Here is a 25,681-nt window from a genome sequence, read left to right as displayed (position 1 = left end):
TGTTAAAACAGGGGAATAACTAAAATAGTCAGGGAAGGGATCCTCCAGGACCAGGGTTGAGAAACACTGTGTGAGTCCAGTCGCATAAAGGAAAATCAAATGAAAGTAACTGACAAACCTGGAGTTTGAAGTATTATTGAAAGGGCATTCCTAAACCAAGCAGCACTTAACATGGAACCAACTACTAAAACCTACACTTTCGAGGTGTGTAAAAATATCCCTGCAGGTTTTTTGAAAGGCTGAAAGCAAGTCTACCAAATGGAATGGAAGCTGTAAAAAAAATGCAGTGCGTGGATACACAACTCAAGGGAAAAAGTAAGATGTTATATTTATTACTTGAGGCTTAATTGTCCATTAAATTTGTTTGCAGCTTTTTCCCCTGACAATGAAATGTGTAGTAGCTTGTACCTAATAGCTGTTGTGGCTGGAAATAAGTGAAAAGGTGGTATCTTACATCTGCCCAGAACTGTATTCATTTTATGGTGGTTTCTTATGGCTTATGAAAACAGAGGCAGTGGCAAACGGTCTCTGGAGGAATCAAGAATGGCTTCTGCAGCAAATGAAGCAAAAGTTGTTCAAACCATGCACCTATTAGCTCAGTCGCTCTCTCCTTGCTTCTTGTTTACCCACCGGCTCCAGCAAGCGACTTCCAGATGGGACTGTTCCAACAAAGCCAGGGTTCTACTCCAGAGTGTGTGTTTGAAGAGAGAAAGCCGCTTGAAAGCTTGGCGTGCTAATTGAACTCATCTGCTGCTTGGGAGATGCCTACACTGTCTCCAGACAGACTCCTAGATTCTTTGCTCTGTGGAAATTCCCATTCAGGACAGGAGAAAAGAAGGTATTTTAGATTACAAAAATAAACAAACATGTTTAGGCCTATCCTGAGAAAGCGCTACCAGCCACCCTCCCAACAGCCCACCCCACAAAACCTACACACACACACACAGATATGAAAGTACCTCTCAAGTCAACTCTTAAATGAAAGATGAAAGAATACCCTACGTTTACACGCCGCTGGCAGACATATCATTTATCTCTCTATTATGTGAGGTCAAAGCATTCAGAACGATACGGCTGCTCTTCCCTCAGTTCGTCAACTCTAAATTTATAGTGCTGAGCACGGGACTGCTCGCTCCATAATTACAGAACTGAAACTGGGCTTTCACAGGCCTCGTGCTGCACACATCTGGAGGGGGGTTGATCCATCTGTTTCAAAACTATTACACCTACTGACAGGAGACTTGTGAGTGAGAGCTCCCCTGGGGAAGCCCAGAGTGTGCTCATCGCCACCACAGTTGCATATGCAGCTTTTACCACAGCCGTCAATTTGCCTTTTTCCATTCAGCTTTGGGAACTGTAGGCCACTTCTAGTTCTGCCAACTGGTCAATAAATATATTAAAATGGAAAGGAAAGAAGAAGAGATATCTCTATAAAATCTCTGTAATTGTTCTGACACAACATAAAGTCGAACAGAACAACAAAACAGACCATTGCTTTAGTCTTCCACTACTTGAAACGTTTGCTTCTTGAAACATTTGCACACACCCCTCATAATCAGTGAATTCAGCTACTTTATGGCACACCAACTGTGGAAACAGATGTTCACCTGTGTGTGCACAGCTTTTATTATACCCACAGAAATCTAGCATGAGCATAACTCACCATGCTCAATGACTAGTGTTAGCTGGACAGGTTCCTCAGCACAGGGTTGTGAAGCAGCATTGTTTGGAGTAATGGAGCTCCTTTCAGTGGATCAGGATTGGATATTGTGACCCTAAAAATCTAAAATTAGTACCTGGTTATTTAAGTATATTAATGTTCTTAGTACTGAATGCCATCAAATTCTAACTGAAATGTTTAAGTAACTAGTTTTAACTGCCTCCAGAAGAGTAGACTGAAGCAAAGAGGATAAAACACCTATTGATACACTTTAAATGAAACATTGGTTGAGTAGGTGTCCACATACATTAGGCCATATTATATATAGATGTTATGGTCCAGGGACTGATATTAGGCATTATTCCTCCAGGGGAGACATGGAGCCCTGTCCCAAATAGTGTCCTTCAACAATCAAAGGCCACTGTTGGACCTCATTGTGTGCAAATTTATAATATCAAATAATTCTATCAAAAAATAATGCAGCTCAATGAGACATTAATTGAATAAAGAAATGCAGTTTTGCACACATCTGAACATCTTTCTCCTCGCCATGTTGCTCAGATGACTGTAAATAAAACACTGCACTCCAGAAGGTCTTCGCCAGTAGCTCAATGAGTTTTGGGTAAGAGGCAGTTTCACTGCACTTACTTTCAGCCAAGTACGTTGTCTTCTCCTTTATAACATTTTTACTATGAGCTCACAGTCCTTGTGTTCTGCAGGACTGCAAGGGCAATATCTGGAACTGGACTTAAAAGTTTTCGAGTCTATAAAAATGTTCCTGTAATGCATTCACTGAAAAGAGTGTTCTTGTCCCACATCCGTTTGTATGTTTGTATCCTCTTATGTGTGCAAGGTTGTAGAGTGTACCTTTCTTTCATTTCCACTCATGAGTTCCCTCTAGGAGCAATTAATTGCTACTTTGAATTCCTCCTCGGAAGTTCTTACTAAAGAGTTTAGAGGTCGTAATCACTACATGCATTCAAGATGTTTTTGGTCTGGGAACAATGGATGCCTTAAAACAAGTGGTTGAATATTGGGGCTTATCAAAATATCTGACTTTCCCACTAGTATATACGGAAACATGGTGGCCTTTGTATACATTCATTTATACGAATTACAATGTGAACAAAAGGACTTGAAGGCATCATGCCCGTTTGGTTGCATCAGACCACACTTTAGTGAAGATTTCTACCCACAAACCTCATGACATCTCAGGCATACACAAGTTCCAGAATGGTTTGGAAAATGGAGACTTGACCCCTCTGTAGGTCAAGAGTGTGTATACATGGTTTACATTTGAAAACTCTTAATTAAGTCAAACAAATAGTTTCTGTCATACTTACATGTTAACTTATTCATTGAAATGGTGTCTGAGCTGAATGTGTCACACTTCTAATTTCAAAGTTTTAGTGTCCTTCTAATTCAACTTTGAATACCGTCACATCGATGTGTGTACACTTCAATCAGGACCTTATGCCTGACATTATACAGGAACGAAGAATCTTTTAGAGATGGGAAAACTTTTGAGCAACTCCCTGAAGAGGCCCAGGGGTTAAACACCACCGTGACCAGGTGCTACAGATGTAGAAGCTGAACACAAGCTGCTGTATTTAATTATGCTGCATGGAAAAGTTGCAAAAGTGGGCTTTCTCCGCCTCTAAGCGGCATTAATCCTGGCAAATCCACCCCTGGAGACCAAAACAGTGCAGATCGCTTCGACAATCTTCACAAACAAAACACGACGGGCTCTTTCCATGCTCCTATTATTTCAGCACACTCGTAATTACAACCTCTGCGAGCGCCTTGTTTCCATTTTAGATTGAGTCTTCCACTGTTTTATGAGGGCTACAAAGAACAGATTTACAGAGGAAACGCCTGCAGAGCAAAAGCCCAGCAGAATGCAGAGACAGATGTCAGATATGTGTGTGTGGCCCTGTCCCATTCACCAATTATAAGGCCCTGCATGAAGTGTACATTTTGCTGATCTGACAACAGGATAATCTCTACGGAGATGTACTGAAGGAGTTGGACATGGGCCTCTGGTGAAATTTCAACCACCCAACCTCCCGCCTCCCCCAACCCTAAACACACACACACACACACACACACACACACACACACACACACACACACACACACACACACACACACACACAAACACATATATTAGCATCTGCCCTCACTTGGGCTCCTAAAATTGCCTTAAGATCCTCACAGAAATTTTCCAGCATATATTCTAAAGCCCAAAGCACAGAAGCTGGGAGAACATATCCATCATTTCAGAAATAAAGTTGAATAAAATCTGTCCACATATTTTTGTCCACACTGAGTAGCTATGCATAACGTGCGTCTGGAGGAAAATGACATGAGCCTGAGACACATGACTGTAAACAGGGTTTTATTTCATTACATTATATTAGCAGTCCCCACTGTGGGAGAAATGCAGCCTACATTGGCCTATAATCCCACAGTCCCAGCAGACACTGTGCTGATCTTCTGCCAAAAACACAATGGAGATGCTTAAAAGAGATTAACATGAAGTAAACACATCTGTCTGGGCTGACTTTTTTTTATTATTTTAGGATTAGAAGACCCGCTTATTAAAAAGAGTCTGGTGGCAGGACAGTAAAGAGACAGCTACAAACCTAAGTAAAATGAGAAAACCAGTTTTGTGGTACACAATAATTTCACCTCACAAGGGCCATGCTAATATAATCCCATTTATTTTTATTGCGATCTTGTAAGATCTAAAATATATTAATATTTAAAATATTTTGTCGCTCTTAATACACGTCACAACTTCCAATGTGCGACACCCGCCAGTGTGCGGTTTCTTGAACTTTTTGACAGCTGACTGCACAGCGCCAGTAAAAGGATGACGGCACGCAGAGAGAGGACAGCATTTTTGTTTGCTGCCAATGGATAATTTAAGTTCGCCATTTTTCCCCCATTACTACAAGGACTCAAATACACATTGAGTATTTTACTTAACCGTCAACACAACGTCTTTTTTTGGAGTTAAAAATGTTTTGTTGCATGTAGAAATGTTATTTCTTTTTTCTGCAGTAGTTCATTAATTTCATAAATGTAACACAGTATAGTTTGTTTATACATAGCTCAAAGGCAAAAAACCCTGTTATGCGCAGTGTTATTTCATGTAAAGTTTCAAAAGGATTTTGTGGCTCCCAGTGTTTTCTTTACTGTGTGAAACGGGTCCAAATGGCTCTTTGAGGGGTAAAGGTTGCCGACCCCTGTTCTAGGGTGGCCATATCTGAGATGGTGAAAAAGAGGACACGTCTCCTGCGGTGGGTGGGGCGGTGGACGACTACTGACGTGCAGACTGACCAATTAAATGTTTACAGAGAAGGTTATCGACCAATAACGGTAGCTCTACAGTCAGACGTCCAATCAGAAGATTCTAGGCTACTTCACCACGCCCCCTTCTCACTCAAACGAACCAATCGGAGTAGGGGAGGGCGGGACTAGTTTGTGAAAAACAAAATCCCAGACGTTTGTGAAATTCCGCCCGGACATTTTTTTAAGTCTTAAAAAAAAGAGGACATGTCCGGGTAAAAAAGGACGTTAGGTCACCCTAGGTGCTTCCATAAAAACCATCACATTCACAAATAGCAGCCTATTCAGCTTACAGTAGTTTGCTCCACACATTGAGGTTAGAGGTATAAAGTGTTCATCCTGTACTACTTTTGACAGATAAACACAAGACAGCCAATCAGAATGTGTTTGTAGGTAAATACTTTGCCTAAAATGGAAAAAAAGCTGTGCCAAACTATGTCTAAACGATAAGTAAAATAGCATCACTATGGTTGTATTCACATTAAAACTGTGTAAGACAATTGTCCTAAAAAATAAAGTGGCTGTTGTGCTTTAGTGTATCTCGCTAGTGTGAAAAAATCATACAAAACTTAAAATTGGATGTCGACGTGTAAAGTTACATTCAATGAAAATGTAGGACATTGGCTCCTTAAGTACAAAAGGGAGGAAGAAACCTGAGAGGCTTTAACTGAAAGACAATAAACGGCAGATCTCTGAGAATATTTATCGCCAAAATGTAAACTTTTCTTCTAGTAAATCAGGGCAGAGACATTTTGGTCAGTGTGTGGGAAGTTGAAACATAAATTGTGGACAGACAAGGATTGAGAGTGTATTGGCTGTGTACAGGACAGAACCCAGTCTGTACACAGAACACTGTAGTTTGGGAAGCGGGTTCTTTGAGGCCTGTCTTCCTGTCATATAAAAAACTGTTATTTGAAGGAACTGTGGTTTGTCTGTAACCGAAGAATGCCCCTCAAGCTTCAGGAAGAAGCCCCTGACCTGCAGTGACTGTGTGTTTTTACCTCCTTTCAGACTTAACATTCTTATCAGCGAGGGAGACTAAATGTTCCTGCTACAATTAACTGAAATCTTTAAAAGGACAGAATCTCCACTTACCTGTCAGAACACAAAGGAGGTACACCTCTGTGTCTTCACCAGAGGTGGGGAAATGAGACACAGCCATACTGCTTTTATGTTCTTTATTGAATGCCCTAACAAGGATGTAGGGAAGACGAAGAAGGGGGGAAGGCTGTATTTGGGCTTGATGAGCTCCACATCACATCCACACATTTCACTACCAACCAAGTTCAAACACACACAACAGCAAAAACAACAATATAACACCCTTTAAATACGAACTAACCCTAAATCTCAAACAAGGTGAACCGCTGTGCCTGCTGGGAGCTCCCTTGTAAATCTCAGCTCTGCTCATTGTCTGGTATCCTCTACAATATTCAAAGTCTTCAAAATACTAAAATCCATACAGAAAAAAGCAACAGTAATTTGTTTATTAATTAATTGCTAATCATATATATTTCTCAAGAATCTTTAATTCTATGTATTGACTCTCTGATTTGTGCAGATGCCCCTTTCTACCACTTGAATAACTATTATTCCATCCACATCAAAATAATAAAGTGCTTTCCATAATCATGACATTGTACCTCTTAATTATGACTTTGCAACTGATAATAGTGACTAAGTGTGCTGTAATAACAGTGATGGACCGGCACTCTGTTCAGGGTGTGTTCCTGCTTGTGCCCCATGATGTACCTGGTCTGAACTGGAGGACAGATGGTATAAAACAAGAAGTTGGTATTCCAGGAAGAGGACAGACAAACCAGACTGGAAGCAAGGTCAGTGTACTGAAGAGGACTGGTCGCTCTCAATACAAGATAGTGAAGCTGAGTGAATCTTTCAGTTCCCTGTTTAATAAATACTCTGTAGAATGAGGAAAGCTTTCTGGTGTTTATCATTGGTGATGGGAAATGAGAGAAGGGCCTTAAATTGATGAATCATCCAGCTGTGGAAAGATCTTCTAAGCAAGGGTTCAGGCCAGCCCACTCTCTGACCCCCAGCTCTAACCCACACTAACAAAACTCTCTCTGAGGAGATTCTGGGGAAGTTCTCAGCGTTTGAACAATGAGAGTATCAGAACAGGAAATAGGGAAAAGACTTGAAGGCAGCTTTGAAGTTTATGAGTGCTGGAGTGTGGAGGCTAACCACTCCACCAGTACCATTCATCACGGAGAACAAACAGCACTATCTGACTCTGTAAAATATTTATACGTAACCCAGCAATGTATTAAAAAAATAATAAATAAAAAAGCCTCATCACAGGGGCCACAGGAAAGCCCCTAATTAGACAGGGATCTTTTGGGCTAAACCAATCCTAGTCTTAATTTGACCTCAGTGTTTGCACTAGAGCAACCACAGCAAAACAAGGCAGATGTAATCTGTTCTGATTAACATTCCAGCAAACTTATCTCCACCACAATTTCTCTGGCAAACGTCGCTTAGATGAAGACGCTGGTCAGATAAACCGAGATAAGAGAGTATGGCAGAAATTTAACAGGGGGTAAGATTACAAGGGGGCTCAGCACTTGCTCTCTCTCTCTCACACTCTCACTCTCTCTCACACACACACACACACACACATACACACACACACACACACACCTTGGTTAGGCCTCGTGTAAAAGACATGCTCAGACTAATTTAGCTTTTTGTTCACCCGATGAGCGAAAGCTAACAAGACTTTAACTGCTTTGATATCTGATAATCACCACAATTATAATGACTCTTGACTAGTATGTATTGTGAGCATGCTGTTAGAGGCTATTGCAGTTGTATGCAAAGGTTTGGGCACAACAAAATATCTCTGTAAATAACCCACTTCTGCATATTTTAATACACACTTTTCATCTTCTGAATTTACCATAATGAGGAAAAAGTGGGCTGAGCAAAATTTAAGGCTTGTTTATAGCGTGTTATACTTTTCTCAACAAAATTTTCAGCAGAATGCCATACCCTACATTCCCAAAACTGTGTAGATACCCATGCTAATACAGTCATTTAGTGGTTTGACTATTGGGCAGATTCTCCTTTTCCGCACCTTGGCATAGACTTTCCCAGGAAGGCTGAGAAGAGTGACGCCCTGATGGTTGGCACATACTCTCCATTCCCTTTTTTCTGAAATGGGGAGCACAACCCCACTTTGCCAATCCAAGCCCATGCCTTATTGTAGAGACATGTCAGCCAAGACTTCCCTCCAATATCACTGGCTTTCAGCAGCCCCAGGTGAATCTCATCCACTCCAGAGGCCTTGCCACCGTGCAGATTTCCAACTGCCTCAAATGGAATCTGGCACCACTGGCCCTACCTCCTGCATAGGAGGCATGTCTCAAGTTTAGGAGTTCTTCAAAGTGCTTTCAACAATGCTATATGCATCTGCTTCCACAATGGAGATGTTGAAGAGGATCCATTGTCCCTTACCTCCTCCTGAACGTCTGAAAATTCTCTGAGGTGAGAGTTTAAATAATTTTTGGACAAAGTCTTCTCTTACTGTATCCCTGCAAACCCCTACCATACTATGCAACTCCTGAGAAGGAGAACGACTGACCCCAATCAACCCACAATGTTGTTGCAATTGTCTATGCCATAATAGGTCCCTTTGCCCCCGCCCTCTGCCCAATGGGTATCACACCACACACCCTGGACCTTGTAGGAGGTGGGTCCCCATGGCTCACCAATTGTTAAGTCAACCATGTTATGTGGGGCCCAGCCACCAGGCACTTGCTGTTGCACACTACCCCCAGGCATAGCTCCAGCAGTAGGTCCCAGTGACCCTATTCCTGGGCAGGGTAAATGATTTCCATGTTCTGCTAGACGTAAGTGTTTCTTATGTTCTTGGATTGTGTTTGTTTGGGTCTTCACTCCAGACCTGTTTGCCATGGGAGACCCAACCGGGAGCCCACATCTTCTGACAACAAAGCTCTGGCGGTCATTAGACCACACAAGCGCTTCCACCAAAACAAGGCCACAATCCAGGAAGGGAAAACACAACATAAATTATTAGACTATTTCATAATAAATATGCCCTCTGACTGAGGTATATGAATGCTTTAGGATCCCTCAGGAGGAGCTAGTGTAAGTGGCGGGGGGACAGTGACACCTGGGCTTGTTTGCTTGCCTTGTTGACATTGCAATCCTGAAATGGACTAAGCAGAAAAGAAGATAAGAGATGTGATGAAACGCTTTTAAAAAGATAGGCACAGGTGTATTTGGCAAATGCTGCTGTGGAAATAGTGCCACCCAGTGGAGTGGAACACACACAGAAAGCCTTTAAATCCTCAACCCTATTTGCGTTTTTCATTGACAGAATCAATGGAAATGCAGTTATTTCCCACTCTTAACCTGCAGATGTGCAGTGCTGTTATTTAGTCGTTAAACTGCAGATTCTATGCACTTCATTCGCCATGTTTGTATTCTGTACCACACATTTGGAAACTGATGCTTCATATCCTCATCACCTTTTCGTCTCAGGTGCTTATTATTTGCCATATGAGCATTCTTTCAGGTGGATGTAAATACAACTTGCACGCAACTAAAGACTTTGGGTGTGGATGGTTGTAATTATACCTTGGCAACATAAATAGCAGCAGCATCTGATTCAAGAACAGTTTGCCTTTATCTAAGTGACACAAATGGTTGTGAGCTCATTAACATGTCTTTCATAACCACATTATTGCATGTCAGTAATAAACCGAGTAATAGTATCCCGCTGCTGGGTTTGTAGAGCGTCCAAATGATGAAAAAAAAATCTTTCAAAAGCAGCATTTGTTCATTTGACTAATTGGTACCTGTGAGAGTCACAATCCTGGCAAAGAAGTCCAGTTCCAACAAGTAGCTCACAGCCTGGAGCGACAGAAATTTTAATGTGGCTGTCACAAATTATAAAACGGAAATCTGAAAATACATAACTAGAGCCGACTGGACAGTATTGCGCATCTAAATACCCAGATTTTACAAATGAGGGAAAACTTGGGACTGAATATTAGTCATTCCACTGGATCTGGGTTTTGGTTCAATTTGCTGCACTAAGCTCTATCCTCAGATATCCATGTTGATTTAAACCATGTTAAAACTTCCTAAATCTGACACTCCAGGCTGTTCGAGTGCACACACACCACACACAGACACATACACTGACATTGATAATATTCGTTAGAGCAAGGATGAGCACAGTTAAAAGTAAGAACTTACTTCAGAAAGAGTACAAACAAAAACACAGCTTTACTCAGGCAGATTTCTTAGAGGAAGAACTCATTGTTGAGACTTTATTGCGCTACCCTGAGGAATTCATTAAAAATAAATCAACATGACATCAGTAATTCAATTTTAAACATTCAGTTTCAGAGGTCATTTGCCTAGAATAAAAACACGTTATTCATAAAAATCTGGTGAGTTCAAAATATAAACTGCAAATTTAAAATTCCTGTATCAAATGATGTAGTTAATGCATTTTGAGTCATATATAACACACCCAACTGACTTTGTGCTGCAGTAAACATTAAAATAATCATACAGATAAGCAATAGAGGCTGGAATCCTGATGTGTTTATCAAGTGTCATTACACTTCCCCATGTTTTATAGGAACTGTGCGTTTGCTGATGGACACTATCCAACATCTAATAGAGTGTTTTACAGGTGCCATGATAATATTGGGAAAGTAATTACAATTATCCTAGAGATGAAGAAATACTAAGAAATGTTTTGCAAAAGGTGAACATCAAGCTGCATTGACTAAATAGTTTATAGTATATGTTTAATGCAAATTCTAATGAACTAACTGCAGAATATGTAATGCCAAAATGCTGAAGAGTGCACAAACAAAACTAAGGGATGAAAAACCCAAGCTGGTGTATACGCTGACAATACCCAAAGAGATCATACAGTAGAATCAGCCAGAGGAGATGACCAGACCTACTGTCTAGCACTCTGCCAGCATGCGTCTATATGGCTGAACCTTGTCATGGATCTGTAGCCTGAGCAGTTCAGATGCCTCTTTGGATTCAACAAATGGAGCAGCCATCTTCAGCACCACTTAGACTTCAGAGTGGATCTTCTCTCTATAGGCTCAAACCGGAGCTCTGTTCCCACTTCGGAAACGGGTCAGAAAGCAAGATCCCTGAGGCAAAAATAATACACAGTATAAATAAAGCTATATTCAGTCTCTGTAAAAGTTATGCCACAGGCAATCCTGAGGAAAATCAAGCATGTCTGGTGATCAGCCACCTGTTTGACAAGCGACAGCATACATGTGCACCCTGCTATTTCACAGCACAGAAAGAGAAAAGGGTTTAATAAAAATAGCAGTTGGTTCATTCACTTTGTGACAGCAGCACTCTGATAAATTAAGATGCAAACAGAACCTAAAGGTTCCCTGGTGTTCTGAGGAGTCTTTTGATTCAAGCTCTTCAAAGAACTAATTTTCATTCATTCATTATCTTTAACTGCTTATCCAGTTCTGGGTCGCGGAAAGAAGCAATTTTTCAGATGAATATTAATAATAATAATAATAATCACATTTGTGACTGAATTTAAAATCATTGTTTTACTCAACATACTCTATTCCTGATCTAATATACAGGAAAGCTACAACTCTTCTTTGTATATTCAAAGTTATTCCTAAAAACATACCAACAAATCAAGACAATGTTCAGGAACCTTTGTGTTCAGGAGTGAGAATATTACCAAGTCTGGATTTGCTAACAGTAAGCAACAAGGTTTGCAATACAAATTCTTGTCTAGATTAGAATGTAGATGAACAAAAGGGCTTCTGGGTGCCTTAAAAAACTTTATGCTGTCACAAAGTGAAGTTAAGTGCTCTTTCTACAGGCATAGATGTACGCAAAGGGCGTTTTTAGTGCTTCTTCAGAGCTAGGCTAGAAGTGATGTGGAAGGCACTCAGCACACTACAGTCAGTGTGAGCCTCTACTTACACGGTAGCACTCAGTCTGCCGCAAAACTTAATTCTTCTTCCCTCCTAATGACATATTTTCTGTTTTTTTCTTCTGTGCCTCATTGAACAAAACACACACCTTTATGTTAGCACAGGGTGAACAGAGTGCATTCAGCTTGCTAAATATTTTCTGATGAGGACATATCTAAGGAGTTGCAACAAAAAGTGACATTTTTTTTTTTTTGATGTATGTATGTGAATGGCTTTACAAGGCACACAATACTGTCTTACCAAGTCAGAGAGGAGCTAAGGTTACAAAGGATAAGCCCCAAAAACCTTCAAGTTCAACCCAAAGAAATGCTGAATATTGTGTACTTAGAGAGAACTGTTCTAAGACCACACCAGGACCAAAAGCAGCCATGGGTATACGGTACACATGTGGGCTATTAGGCTGGAAAACACATGACTTGAGGTAGCAGAAGATATTATACCTCAGTCATGGCATCGTCAATCTGCTTGAGCTCCTCATAGTGATCCCTGGAGTCACGCAGAGGTTGCACCATAATCTCCTCGATCTGTGGGAAGAGCTGTATACAAAACCACACACACATGATATCCAGTTGAACTCAGGGGAACAATGTAATACAGAAATTTGTGATAACTGAAGACATCTTAACAACACACAATGTGTATTACATTTAGTTCTCTTAACAGACAATTCCACGTGTTTTACAACATTTCTTTTCGTAATATAATAATTGAGGTTTAAAATAATAATCACTGAAGTGTTTTGATGTGAAAGGATACATAATTAGATAAACCAGACACTGAAGAGAACTATGGTCATCTAGCTGTGTACTACTTACCTTTAATGTTACACAAATACCGCTTAAAAGTACACCTAAAAATATACAAATAATGACTTTACTTGTATTATTTTTACCTACACGTCTATCTTTTCTCCACCAGAATTTTTAAAAGGTAAATCTTATCAAGAGACCTTAGTAAGTAAGTATCTTATCTTAGGCATCAAGCAACATATTCATAACCTTTTCATGTTAAAGCTTTCTGAGAGATAGACTTTAGAAGTATTAAAAGCTTCAGATGTCTGGTTCCTATCACCAACTTTGTCTTATCATCACCATTCTACCTCAAAGGTTTCATCATCAAAGGATTTCTTGTTTTTGTTACAGTAGTTTTGAGACATGAATGGAATTGCCTTTTAAATTGCTTGCACTGAGGCTCTGCTCCATACCTTCATGACTGTTTCAAACATGGGGATGAGAACAAACTTAATGAAGCCAATCTGAGCAGTAGGTTTGGTCACTTTGTCTCTGTCCATAAAGGGAGCCACCGGCAGGCCCTCAGACTTCTCTCTGTCACTCTGAGCAGAAACACACAGGAGTGATTTTATCAACAGCCTATAAAAAACACTGCAGGTGGGGGCGAGAGTGGACTGCACCGCACCTGCATGAAGTACTCCTCCAGCAGGCAGTCCACCCAGGGCTCAGCCACTTCCGTGGGCCTGACCTCATTGGAAATGTCACAGCATTTGATCAGGACCATCTTCAGCTGCACACACGCATCAGGAGGAGACACAAAGATGGCTTTCAGGGACTGGGTCAACAGCTTTCATCAGTCAGCTAGTACAGGCACACTGGGTACCAGCTCCATGGGGATACAAAAGCCAAAGGGCCTCTATCACACTACTGTATTTTCAACACTGATATGCACCCAGCAGCTTTGAGTACGTACACAAGTCACATGCTCCTCATTGGTGAAGTCAAAGTTGTCCACTTTTTGCTTGAAGGAGTCCAAGATTTCCCCATGCCTGGCCATGTCAGTCGCCAAAATAAGTGTTATGATCGCCTGCAGGTTAAGGGTTATACTGTAAAACATGACCTTCTCCTACTTCCTACTACCTCTTTTACTGATAACTCTCTTATACTCTATAAGTCAGATGTAAGCATTGTATTTATAATTGCTATATGTTTTTCCTTTCAGTCAAATAAGAGTCAAGTCAGATGCCCTAGGAAAAGCATTCAAGATTAACCCGTTTTGTATGATTTACAAGGTTGCTCTTTAGAAACATCAGAGTGTGGATATATGGTAATAATGGAAGCCAATGCCTGTCAGGTGCCCTCAGATAAAGGGTCCAAAATTCATTTTTATCTTCTATTCATTTTGAATTATTTTGTGTATGTTGATGCAGAGGGTCGAAGTGCAGAGGCAGCATGTGTTGACTTACCTGGCGGATTTGTTTAAAAGTTTCAGGATCCACGTTGGCAAAGATGTTGCACTCAGGTAAAGCAAGGATTTGGAAGGCCACAGCACAGTGATGATTCTCCAGAGGAGAGATGTCATTGTAACGTACTGCAAGCTCTGTGCGGGCATTTATCTGGTACCTGGCAAAAAAGACACAGAGCATGATCCACTGATTATATATACACTTATAAAAGCATACATTTTATATATTTTTATAGTTAGTAATATATGTGCTACACATAAAATACATTTCTGTGCAAAATCAGAGGCCACCCATCATTTATTTCATTTTCAGTCAAAATTGGACTTTTTAATCTGAGGGAAAAATGTCAAAAATTAGTGTGTTCACATTTATTACATCTTTTTAGGAGAGCTAAATTCAGTTTTGCAAATAAATGTACAGAGATTTTAATATATCCCAAAGTACAGTCTTGGAATCTTGCTGCATTTTATTATCAATTAATCCAATGCACATTAGATAATTCTAATATCTGAAGGCTGTGTTGGTCAAAGCATTAAAAACATCAGCTCTTTTCTGTTTGATTTGGCATTGTTTCTATATTCAGTATCACTGTATTACAGTTTCTTAACAGCTACACATTCTTTCAAACTCATAGCCTGGGATTTCTCATAGTGGAAGGGTGGACAGAAACATTTGTGGATTTTTTCATTATATCTGAATCAAGAGGGCGATTGATTATTCTCTAAAACCTTAACTTGTAGTACATCTTATTTTAGTGCAGCTGGCAATATTTAAACATGTGAACTGTCAATGAACTGAAAGATTCTTACGTGTTATTGTACCCAGGGTGGTCCAAGTCATGACATATTGCAGCAGTCATTAAAATGCCCAAGTCTGTCAGTGTGAGCTTTTCCTGTGGATCAAAAACATCCATGCAAGCATGCAAGCGTGCACGCACAAGCACATACACACACTCTGCATCTGTGTGTCTCTATCAGACTATATCACACTATAACATACTACATCAGTGAGAATTATCACCTGAAGGTTGCAGAGGTGGATCATGCCATACATCATCTGACTCACACAGAAACAATGTCGAAAGTTGTGGAAGGGGTTGCTACGGTAATTCTCCTGAATAGCAAGCTGAAAAAATATATGATAATCATAGGCTTTGTACAAGGCCTGTAAATGGATACCCAACCAGAGAGACAAAATCACTTTTTTCCAGAAGGAATTGCTATGTTCAGTGTAGGTACATGGAAACAGTGTTCCCTGTAACTAAAACAAATCTGTTTCCACCAAGCCCTAGCAGCTTAAGTACAATACATGTCAAAAATATCCAGACATTTCTTTACAATAGTAAATCCAGTTATAGTAAGATAAAAGGGGCCATTTTTGATAATTTGCACACATATAGCTTGTATAATCTCAGTAACACTTTAAAATAAGGATATATTAACTCTTGATACTTAAGGCAGTAAAAAACCTTAATTAATGTCACAATTAATCATTAAGTAAAGATAATAAAAAGACCCAGCATTAACTACCATTTTTTTAGGATTTTGTTAAAAATTAAAATAACGCTAGTCCTTGTTTCTATTAATTAATGATTAATTGTGACATTTCTTAATTGTTTACTAGTGCTTATTCTTGTCTTATTACCTAATAGTGCCTAAAGTACCATTAATTAATGTACCATTATTTTAAAATATTACCATTATCTTTGTAGCTAACAATATAATGGAACACTCTGTAGCAAATTCACATGAACTATAAGTGTCTATGTCCAGTGGCCAGTGGGAAGGTAGGGTATAAAACCTCATAACACTGGGCTGTGCAGGCTGTGTAGTCTGGAGGGTGGAAAGAGTTAGAATGGTTTTGATGACTAATGACCTTGTCCAGAATGTCCAAATAATAATCTCACAGAATTAAAACAAAAAAATAGTAACAATGTAATGTTATTTCCTCTACCATATGGCTACACAAATTTCTACACACCATCCTAATTCCTAATTCTACATTTGTCTATATAGATAAAAATAAAAATATGCCCTTACCACTGACGATGTATTTATTCCCCCCACCCCAATAGCCTCTGACCTTCAATCTGATTTGTTAGCTGAAAATAATGAATAAGTAAACACTGAGTTTTTCTGAAAAGTTTAAGTTTTACTGCACCCTGACCAAAACAACGCTAGCAGCAGCAATTAAAGGTGCATGCATTCTGACCACTTCCCATAGGACCACTTGTAAACATGCACTTGCAGCTGAATAAGAAATGTGTAATGTGAACATAACCTTAACACCTCAAACTGCCCTGTATGTGGGCCCACACCTTAGTTTTTCACTCTCATGAGAAAACAATGTACATGTTAGTTTCATAGTCTTTACACTCTCTGAAAAAATTGTACAGTAGAGGTACATTATTGGTTACTAAAGGTACAAACAGTGTAATTGTACCTTTAAAGGTACAACAGTGTTTAAAAGTACAGTTGTGTTCCCTAAATGTGCATTACATTCTCTTCTCTAGAAGGATGGGTGAACATTTGTAAGCTTTCATTATCGAAATGTGTCAAAAAAAAAAAAAAAAAAAGTCCAGGAGAAGAGAATGGGGCATATGAAATCAACACAATTTTAATATCTAGAATTATAATAGAATAAGGAACAATAATGTTCCATTATGTTCCCTTAAGGGTACCACCACAGTGACAAAGCTTCTGACAGTGTATAGTAATTATTTGAATGTTTTTTAAAGAATTGCCTAACAGTAATTCTGGTGTTCAAGGGGTTAAAATTATACTTTTACCAGCCAACGTTTGAGAGTAATGGGATTCATGTTGAACTCCTTCACCAGGCCTAAGTCATGGTACATGTACTCCAAGCAGCTGAGCATCTGAAACATATAAAAAAATCATAAATTGTTGCGCGCCAATGCAAAGCAAACAGTCCATACAGCTAACACAGAAATGATCAGAAGTCTAAATATTTACATTCCTTTGGGTCAGACTCACTTCGTTGTGCTCCCAGTGCCAGACATCAAAAGTAGGCTTTTTCAGAGCTTCAATCGTCTCCTGAGAGAGTGTGTACTGAGGAGATAAAAAATGGGTGTGAGGATTGATTTTTTTTCATCCAGGATTTGTGATTCATTCAAAATGTTTTGTGTTGAAAGTCAAAGCACCTTTGGATAGCTGGGGACGTCACGTCTAGGGGTTAATTTCTTTCCATCGTCTGAGAAGTTGTACTTACACGGACAGTTAACCCTGAAAAGGAAATAGGGGAGTTATATGTACCAGAAGGTAAACATTACTCCATATTGCACTCTCATAAAAAGGTACTGTAAAGGTACATTATTGGTCACTAAAGGTACAAACAGTGTAAATGTACCTTTAAAGGTACAACACTGTTTACAAGTCCAGTTGTGTTCCCTAAAGGTACATTACATTCTCTTCTCCAGAAGGAGAGGTGAATATTTGTAATTTTAATTATAGAACTGTGTCAAACAAATAAGTCCTGGATATGAGAATGGGGAAATCAACACAATTTAAAAATCTACAATTATAATAGAATAAGGTACAATTATGTTCCCTAATTAAAAGTACAAATATGTACCCTTGAGGGTACCACCACAGAGACAGCAAAAGGTACCACCACAGTGACAAATTTTCTGACAGTGTGGTCGCTTGTACAAGATACACTCACCACAGAGATTTAAATAAAAAAAAATAATATAGAGAATATGTACTGAGCTTTGTCTTTTCTTATGAACATTGGGAAATGTGCCAGGTACATGAGGCAATTCCAGAATCTCCTACTTGAATGATTAGCTTCACCAGCTGTTCAAGTGTAATTAAATCCTTGGCCTTGTTTTCATTTTACATTCAAACATGCTCTGGATGTGGATGCTGTAACCATGTTTGAGATTGAAATGTATTCAGAGCAAGCTGTCATGATCCTGACAAACATTGATGCTGTCAAGCTTTATATGAAACTGTGTCTTGTTGATTTTAGCCTTTCTGCACTGTCAGAAAAACAGTGGTGGTACCCTCAAGGGTACATATTCCGTGCCTTTAGTTAGGGAACATAACATGAACTCAAACCTAAAACCAGTACTGTACCTTTAAATGCACATTTACACTATTTGTACCTTTAGTGACCAAAAATGTACCTGTACTGTACCCTATTTCTGACAGTATACAGGTGTTTTTGAACACAATTATAGCAAAATAACATTTTTTCATTGTAGATGTTGAGAGAATTGTGCTACTATTAGAATTAACTACAAACTCTACATTACTATTTGTGTTAGTACTGTTGATGGACTGTTCAAACATCTAGAAAATAGCATTTATGACACAACTTGGCTAGAGATGCATCAAATATTTCAATGTGTCTGATTTCAGAAGGTATTCATGCTCTGCCTATTGGTGGGAAACTTGTTTTTATGATAAAACCGACAGTACTTAAACACAGCATTAGACTGCACCTGACATCTTAGGACCATCTGGGTTTTTTAAAAAAGTGTAAACGTATAGTGGCTTGATTGGATGATAAACTTATACATGAACAGATCATGTTGATCAGGTAGTAAATCAAAGTGTTAACAGGGCCATCGAGAATCCCAAGCTGCCTTGCCAAACCATTCCTTATATCAAATTTGTTGTACTGTTGAGTTATATATTGGGTTTGATTTGAAAGAATTCCAGAACATATTATTAGAAATTAATATTAAAACTGTTTACCTTCCTCCTCCCCCTTTGGAGGTCATCTCATCTCTCAGCTTCTTTAGGTCGTTCCTGCACTTTTCAATCTCCACAACCTTAAGACCCTCCACTGAGAAGACATCCCAACAGCACAATACAAATTCAGCATTGTAATAGCTGCTGTAAGTAAGTATCATTTAAATAAGTAACACTACTGACAAAACAGATGCATCTCTGCTTTACTAAAAGTACACGCATATTAGATGTGTTTGTAATCCTTACGCTCCACTCTCTTCTCCAGCATAGCCAGCCTAGTGGTAACTTCAGTTTTCAATTCGTTGATCCTAAAGGCCCTAGAAAGAAACAACCGATTTTTCAGACACACAGTGCACAGTCAGTATAACAGTTGTGAAAGCTCACGCTCCAGAGTGCTTTCTATGGGAAAACAAACACAGCCGTTACCTGCTGAACTGTTCCGCCACCTGCGATAACACGTTCTGAAACATGTCTTCCTTCTCTGTGTAGGGAAGCAAACAGGCTATAAATCACAGCCGGGGCTAAACTCAACTCTAAGCACAAGTGTGAGGGAATAGTCTCCCAGGCCAATAAACATCAATGGTAAAGGTTAAAATGAGAACTTTCTTAGAAATTGGGGTGTATTTTGTGTTACCTCCCAGCTGACTGGTAGACAATGGAATGACTTTATAGAGGGAACTGTAAAGAGGGAGTTATATAAAAAATATAAATAATTTCAGTTATCACAATGCAAATCTACAGTATGGTAATTTAGCCTTAAAGCAATGTAGTTACTTTGGAGAGTTGGTGGGCATGGTGGGATCAATGGACACTAAGGCTCCTTCAGGGTCCACCAGCATTATAGCTGTGTTCCTGTAGAGAGATGAGAATTTCGAATCTTGCTTAGCCTTTGGCACCATGCAAGACCTAGATCTTAATAACAGACTAAAATGCCATGACATACAAATCATTATGTGATATTTGAATGTATTTTGAGAAATATTAATGCAGGCAACAAACCTGGGAATATTGGAAGAGGAACACAGCAGTTCTTTAATGTCACACGGACTGCAGTGACGACTGAACAACACCTACAAAAACAAGACAGCTTTATATACATTTAGTGTCTTCATCATCTGATAAGTTAGAATCCCATAAAATGCAAAAGAACTTCTTAAAAACATCCAAATACAGGTTAGCCCATAGAGTCAGGCTGAACAAAGTTGTCCCACATACATTTGGCCCTCTCTCTCTCTCTCTCTCTCTCTTTATATATATATATATATATATATATATATATATATATATGTATGTATGTAGGATGATTATACTCCTCTGGAAATGGTATTTTGAATTTTTAAAATAACCAAATATGCCTTTAGAAACTTGATTTGAAACCTAACATTTTATTTATTTATTTATGTATTTATTTATTTTTGTCTTTTTTGACTGTACAGTAATTAGTTATACTAATTATATGTAAATATCTTAGTAAAACAACAATGGTATCATAGAGACATGAAGTGAAAGGGTTAATGTAACCACTAAAATCACTTTTATACTGCAGTAGCCAGAGGCCAAGCATATAATAAATCAAATATGTTATATGTCAGTTATGGCTGCTCATAATCAGAGAACAATTTGTCAGTGAGAATGTTTGAAAGGCTGTTAATGAGATAACCATTCCTGAAGATAAACAGGCTATTTTAGTTTCATTAGGGTCTCTCTGTGGGTCGACTGGGATGTGAGACAATGGTGTGCAGGTGTGGAAGACAAGCTCACTCAGCTCCAGCATGTCTATTTTAGAGTGGACATCTGTCACATCCAGCACACACTTGGCTCTGGTTGTTTGTGTTTCACAGTTATACAAGCACATGTACTGTATATCATCACTGTCATAACTGAACCTGATATCTCTGCAACTGTATCTGTATATGAGAAGGAAATAAACATAAAATAATCATACGTTTTATAATCAGACAACATAAAAATGACCTTGATTGTAAGTGCACTTACTAGATCTAAAATTAGACTGTATTCCATGTTTTGCTCTGCATAATTTGTTAGCCTCCTTTTTTTTAAACCTGTTCTTCAATGGCCAGGACCTCCACCAAGTTGGTATGATTTGGGTGGTGAGACTCATGTGGTGGTGGTGTGTTAGTATGTGTTGTGTTGGCACAAGTGGATCAGACACTGTGGTGCTGGAGCCACAGATGAGCAACTGTAGTGGTAGGGGTCTCGCACAGTGTTTAAAAATTCCAGCAGCAAAGCTGTGCCTGATCCACTCATACCAGTGTAACACAGAGTAAGAAATCACCACAATGTCAGTGACACTGCAGCGCTGAGAATGATCCATCACCCAAACCATACTGCTCTGTAGCGGACCCGTGTGGGTGCTGACCATTGAAGAACAGGGGGCAAACAAGCAAAGCAAAAAGTGAAAACAGTGTGTAATTGTAGATCCACAAAGTACACCTACATGGGCAGTAGAGTTGAGAAAATGGACAATGAGAGTAACAATGGGAGAAACAACCCCAGGCACAAACACACCCATACTGAATTCATCAAATAAATACAAAACGTGCCCAAACATTAATACAAATAGAACATAAATATAAATAGAACATAATTTATTTTTTGGTTTATTTAGCTATTCTTTTCATGGAAATATTAACAAGTTTCTCAAGCACAGAGTGCAATGGGTTTAGTGTGAACACCGTATAGAATACTACACCGGTGTAAATGGTAGCCACCTTTACCACAGTCTCTTACTGCTTTTCAGCCCTTTCCTTTGGGAAGTGCACCTGAGGAGAACTGACAATGGAGGCTCAAACTGAGCGTGCTAGTAGCAGGTGTCACTGCAGACTATTATGCCACTGACACCTGTGGGACAGGCCATTACCAGCTTCGCTTTTAATCTCATCTCACTGCTATTCCTGTACATGCCTATCAATGCTCTTTCCCAAAGGACTGAAAGTTTGCTGACCTATATATAGGAAATGGTTTAAACATACTGATCCATTGGGCTTAAAAAAAGATCTACAGTTAGAAATGGCACAGTACAGATTTTCTGTTCCTGATACCAGTCTAATATTTTGAAAATGAGGTATATTTAATTGAAGCCCTACACTTAAGATTACCACCTAAAAGTAGGTCAAAATCCTTAAAATACTCATTCACTGTAATATCCTACAAAAAGTAATACATAGCTAATAATATAATATGCCATGAGTATGAGTGTGTGCTTTTTCAGGACAGATTTGTTACAGGATAGAAAAGAGTCATTTTTCAGTCTGATCTAACATTTTACGCTCGATGCATTGTAACAAATGTGAGCCATTTTAATCTAAAGATTATTAACAATTTAAAGACTATATGTTTGAAAACCAGCACTTAATAATTAGTCTTAATTCTATGGCATATCATTTAACTGTATGTTTATCATCAGTAAGACATAAACTTACTATACATAAAGTAGAGTAAGCTTTATAGTTATAAAAATAATCACAACTAACATTTGCTTCTTTTTTTCCCCACATTCATTAAATTATTCCCGTGGCACTGAGCAAGTCCTCTGTAATAGCTGTTAAATAGTATCATATGCAGTATTTATTCCGATATGCGAGGCCATTGGTAAATGGACCAAAATACTCAGAGGAACACACAACCCACCTTCTGCACTTTGCCATCCACGTCCAAGTAGATGGATTTGGTGATGTAGGACGAGGAGCCTGAGCCCATGCTTGCAGCGCTGGCTCTGTGATGTGATGGGAGGAACTATGAGCTCCTATACTGATTTTCTTAAGATAAGATCCACCAATGAATGCACAGATGAAGATCACCAAACACTAAAAAGTGTTTTAAAAATCCAGAGTTAAAATCAGATTGTGATGTATGCTGTCAGTAGAGACTTTCACTGATATTCAACTGAATGAAAGTTCATCCTTCATCAGCATTACATGCAATTTCATCAATGACTTTAAATATATTATTTTCCTTAAACAAGTTATAGGTTTTTAAAATGTAGCATCAATCATATGCTATGATTATCACATTATATCTATTCATAAACAATTCCAACACAGAAGTACGTGTTCTGCATCATCACACATTACTTTAGAACGTGTTTTTAAAAACAGTCATATTCTCTTACCTGAGCTGTATTGGCTGTGTCGATCTCTCGTGTCATGTGCAGAAGCCCCTCAGTTATAAAGGTGCTAAGCATGGAGCTTAATAGCCAGAGAGAGAGAGGGGGGGGGGGTCTGGTGGATGGGGTATTGAAGGACTGAATGTAATTGCCGCTCTGTGTTGGTTGCCAGGGGACTGTTACTAAGGGTGAGAGAGTGGGCTGCCTTGTCTCTGTCGAATTTCTTTGGTAACAGTTGCAGCCAGTTTTTATACATTTAGAAGGAGCTGACAAGTTTCACTAGAGATTATTGATGGCTTTTTACATGTAGTAGGTTCAATATGGAATGTGATTTAATGTGGGCATTTTAACAGATACAATGCATCATTTTTTGTGTGAATATAATTCTGTGGCAAAGGCTCTTTATCTCAAAAGAAATGTTCCTTCAGCATAATGAAAATGTACTCATGTTCACTGTATGCTTATTGTCAGTATTGTTATGCACTGCTCCTACATCTATAATGCACAGCAGAGTAAAATAAACAGGAATGTGTTGCTCTCCAATTACTGCTTCTCCCTAGATACTAAATAAGAGATGTCCTAGTCAGATCTCTTAGAAATGAAAACCAGGGACATTCTGAATTCAAAGCAACCCCCGGTGGGACAGTGGAAAAGTTCTCTTGAATCATATTTTCAGTAGGCATGAATCAGACCAAGATGCTCCAGAACAAAAGGCACAAACAGAAATCAGAAGCCAAGCTTACAAGCTTTGCTTTTATCACCAGGGCCCTTGTGATCGAAAAGAGCTTTTGGCATGTATGGCTGGGTCATTAGCAGCACTTGTGAGGACAGTATTGGAGTGTCAGCAACAGAGGCAAGAGTGAGCCTGCTCAGGAGCCCTTTTCTAATTAACCTCCTCCCTGAGGGAACACACACTTTATTACACCTCCATTCACTGAGTCTGTCTACACCACCAATATCACAGGGAGATCGGGATCATTGCCTAGAAAAGTCATTACCAAGAGGAGTAGGCTGCCTTGGCTGACCAGACCACCTTCCATGAGTGGCTTTTAAGATCAATTGATTTCTCCTGAAGTTAGCAAAAGTTACAAGAAGTTATACACATCTGAAAAAAATTGGGAACAAAAAATACACAACATTTCAGTATCAGTACCAACACTAATATTATAGCATCTTCATAGAATTAATCTACCATTTTTTTTCATGGCAAACAATTTGTCTTAAAGCAACACAGAGCCTTGCAGTGAGAACAGAATTGTCAGCTGGGTGATGCTTACCCAATCCAGCAGATTAGTCAGGCACACGTCGAGTAATCAGGGATGTGAGTGGCTGCAATTAATCAGGGGACAAAGGCGAGGCGTTCAGTCATATTTCAATAACAAAAAGGTGTTCAGCTGGAGATCTGAGAGAAAGACACTATGCTGATAATGAGACAGGGGGCTTTATGGCGGGCTAACATGGCTGTGGCTCAGGTTCAGATGAGGCCAGGAATATGGAAGACTCCTCTTATGGGCCCCTTTTATCTTTTCCTCGCTCTCCTCAAAATCCCTAATGTGTAATCTTCATGAAAGCCTTGCCTGAAAAATTCTTCTTTTGTTACTTGGTGTAGCACCTCAATAGGTACAGCTTTCTACACTTGTGCTGTGATCTCAAAGATAAAAAAGAAGGTGGTGCTCATTGTGGCACCTCTGGCAAGTCAAGGTGAAACTGATCTTCAGAATGAACTAACCGTGCCTTCTATCCCACAACTATACTGTTGAATCAAATCTGGATTAAAAGGGTCTAAACATAATACATTCATAATTTCTGCAGGTATAAAGAGACCACTTGATGCTATTTAAAAATCATTCAGAAATATATTCTGTTTATTTTAGACCCAATCACAGGTTATGCACTTAATGTAACTTCATTTGGCCCCATATTTTTATGTTTGATTAGAGTTGCTCCTCTGGCCTGTTTCCATGAGTGCTGATTAGAGCCATTCTGCATAATCATGATTCTAAAATAGCACTTATGGCCTTGGAAAAGTGCCCTCAATATGAAGAGGTTCAGTCTAGTCTTTAACCCTGAGGCGTAACTGTAATCAAATTATTTTCCATAGTGGGAACTTTTCCATAGGCAACTTAACTTCTAGCACTGCAACACTTCACGGATTGTCAGAATAATAGTTTAGAATAGAATAATAAGAGGGTGAAATATGTAATTCTATGTGCTCATTTTGCTACCTTTAATGTAACTTGTTTCATCGAGCCTTTATCACTATTTTTATGTATTCTGATGGATATATTTTATATTTTATAACAATGACTTGCAAGTGTGGCTTGCAGCCAGTAGCTAGTTTGGTCAATGTTGGCTGATTTATTGATGAATGATGCAGGAAACAAATATTCATGTATTCGTTAGTAGCAAAGAGTTCAAATTATATGCAACTAACAAAAAGAAAGATCAAGTGATGTTTTCAGTTCAAATCTAAAGGCAGAATAGAAAATACAGCTCAAAACTAAAACCTTTTAAACACTAAATAATATAAATAATAAAGTAAATGATATCAGATTTTCAATGAACGAAAGTTTACACCCATTTTGTTAGAATATGGTGGCTTGGCATTTAATTGATTAATGCAAATCAAAA

General features: G+C 39.0%; 1 protein-coding gene across 6 annotated transcripts; it reads right to left on the bottom strand.

The window, feature by feature from the left end:
- Positions 1-10,342: 10,342 nt before the first annotated feature.
- On the bottom strand, positions 10,343-25,535 carry pde9ac (phosphodiesterase 9ac). Of its 6 annotated transcripts, none has more exons than XM_066662784.1 (21): positions 24,328-25,535; positions 23,057-24,155; positions 22,576-22,703; positions 19,924-19,994; positions 19,699-19,776; positions 19,559-19,602; positions 19,351-19,405; positions 19,171-19,241; positions 18,928-19,018; positions 17,367-17,448; positions 17,200-17,274; positions 16,995-17,081; positions 15,227-15,331; positions 15,016-15,098; positions 14,207-14,363; positions 13,714-13,827; positions 13,426-13,530; positions 13,214-13,342; positions 12,450-12,545; positions 11,999-12,076; positions 10,343-11,184 (listed from the first exon to the last, which is right to left on the bottom strand). In XM_066662784.1, exons 3-20 carry the CDS (start codon positions 22,642-22,644, stop codon positions 12,026-12,028), a joined length of 1,563 nt encoding a protein of 520 aa, XP_066518881.1. In that variant the 5' UTR covers positions 22,645-22,703; positions 23,057-24,155; positions 24,328-25,535; the 3' UTR covers positions 10,343-11,184; positions 11,999-12,025. The 6 variants fall into 6 exon arrangements, with proteins under 6 accessions (XP_066518881.1, XP_066518891.1, XP_066518901.1 ...); XM_066662794.1 differs by having other exon boundaries at positions 22,576-22,660; XM_066662804.1 differs by lacking the exon at positions 11,999-12,076 and having other exon boundaries at positions 22,576-22,751.
- Between the last annotated feature and the right edge of the window lie 146 nt (positions 25,536-25,681).

The sequence above is a fragment of the Hoplias malabaricus genome, chromosome 1 (assembly GCF_029633855.1).
Source record: "Hoplias malabaricus isolate fHopMal1 chromosome 1, fHopMal1.hap1, whole genome shotgun sequence".
NCBI classification, from domain to species: Eukaryota; Metazoa; Chordata; class Actinopteri; order Characiformes; family Erythrinidae; genus Hoplias; species Hoplias malabaricus.
The sequence above is the reverse complement of the archived record's forward strand: the minus strand, read 5'-3'. Positions and strand labels throughout refer to the sequence as shown.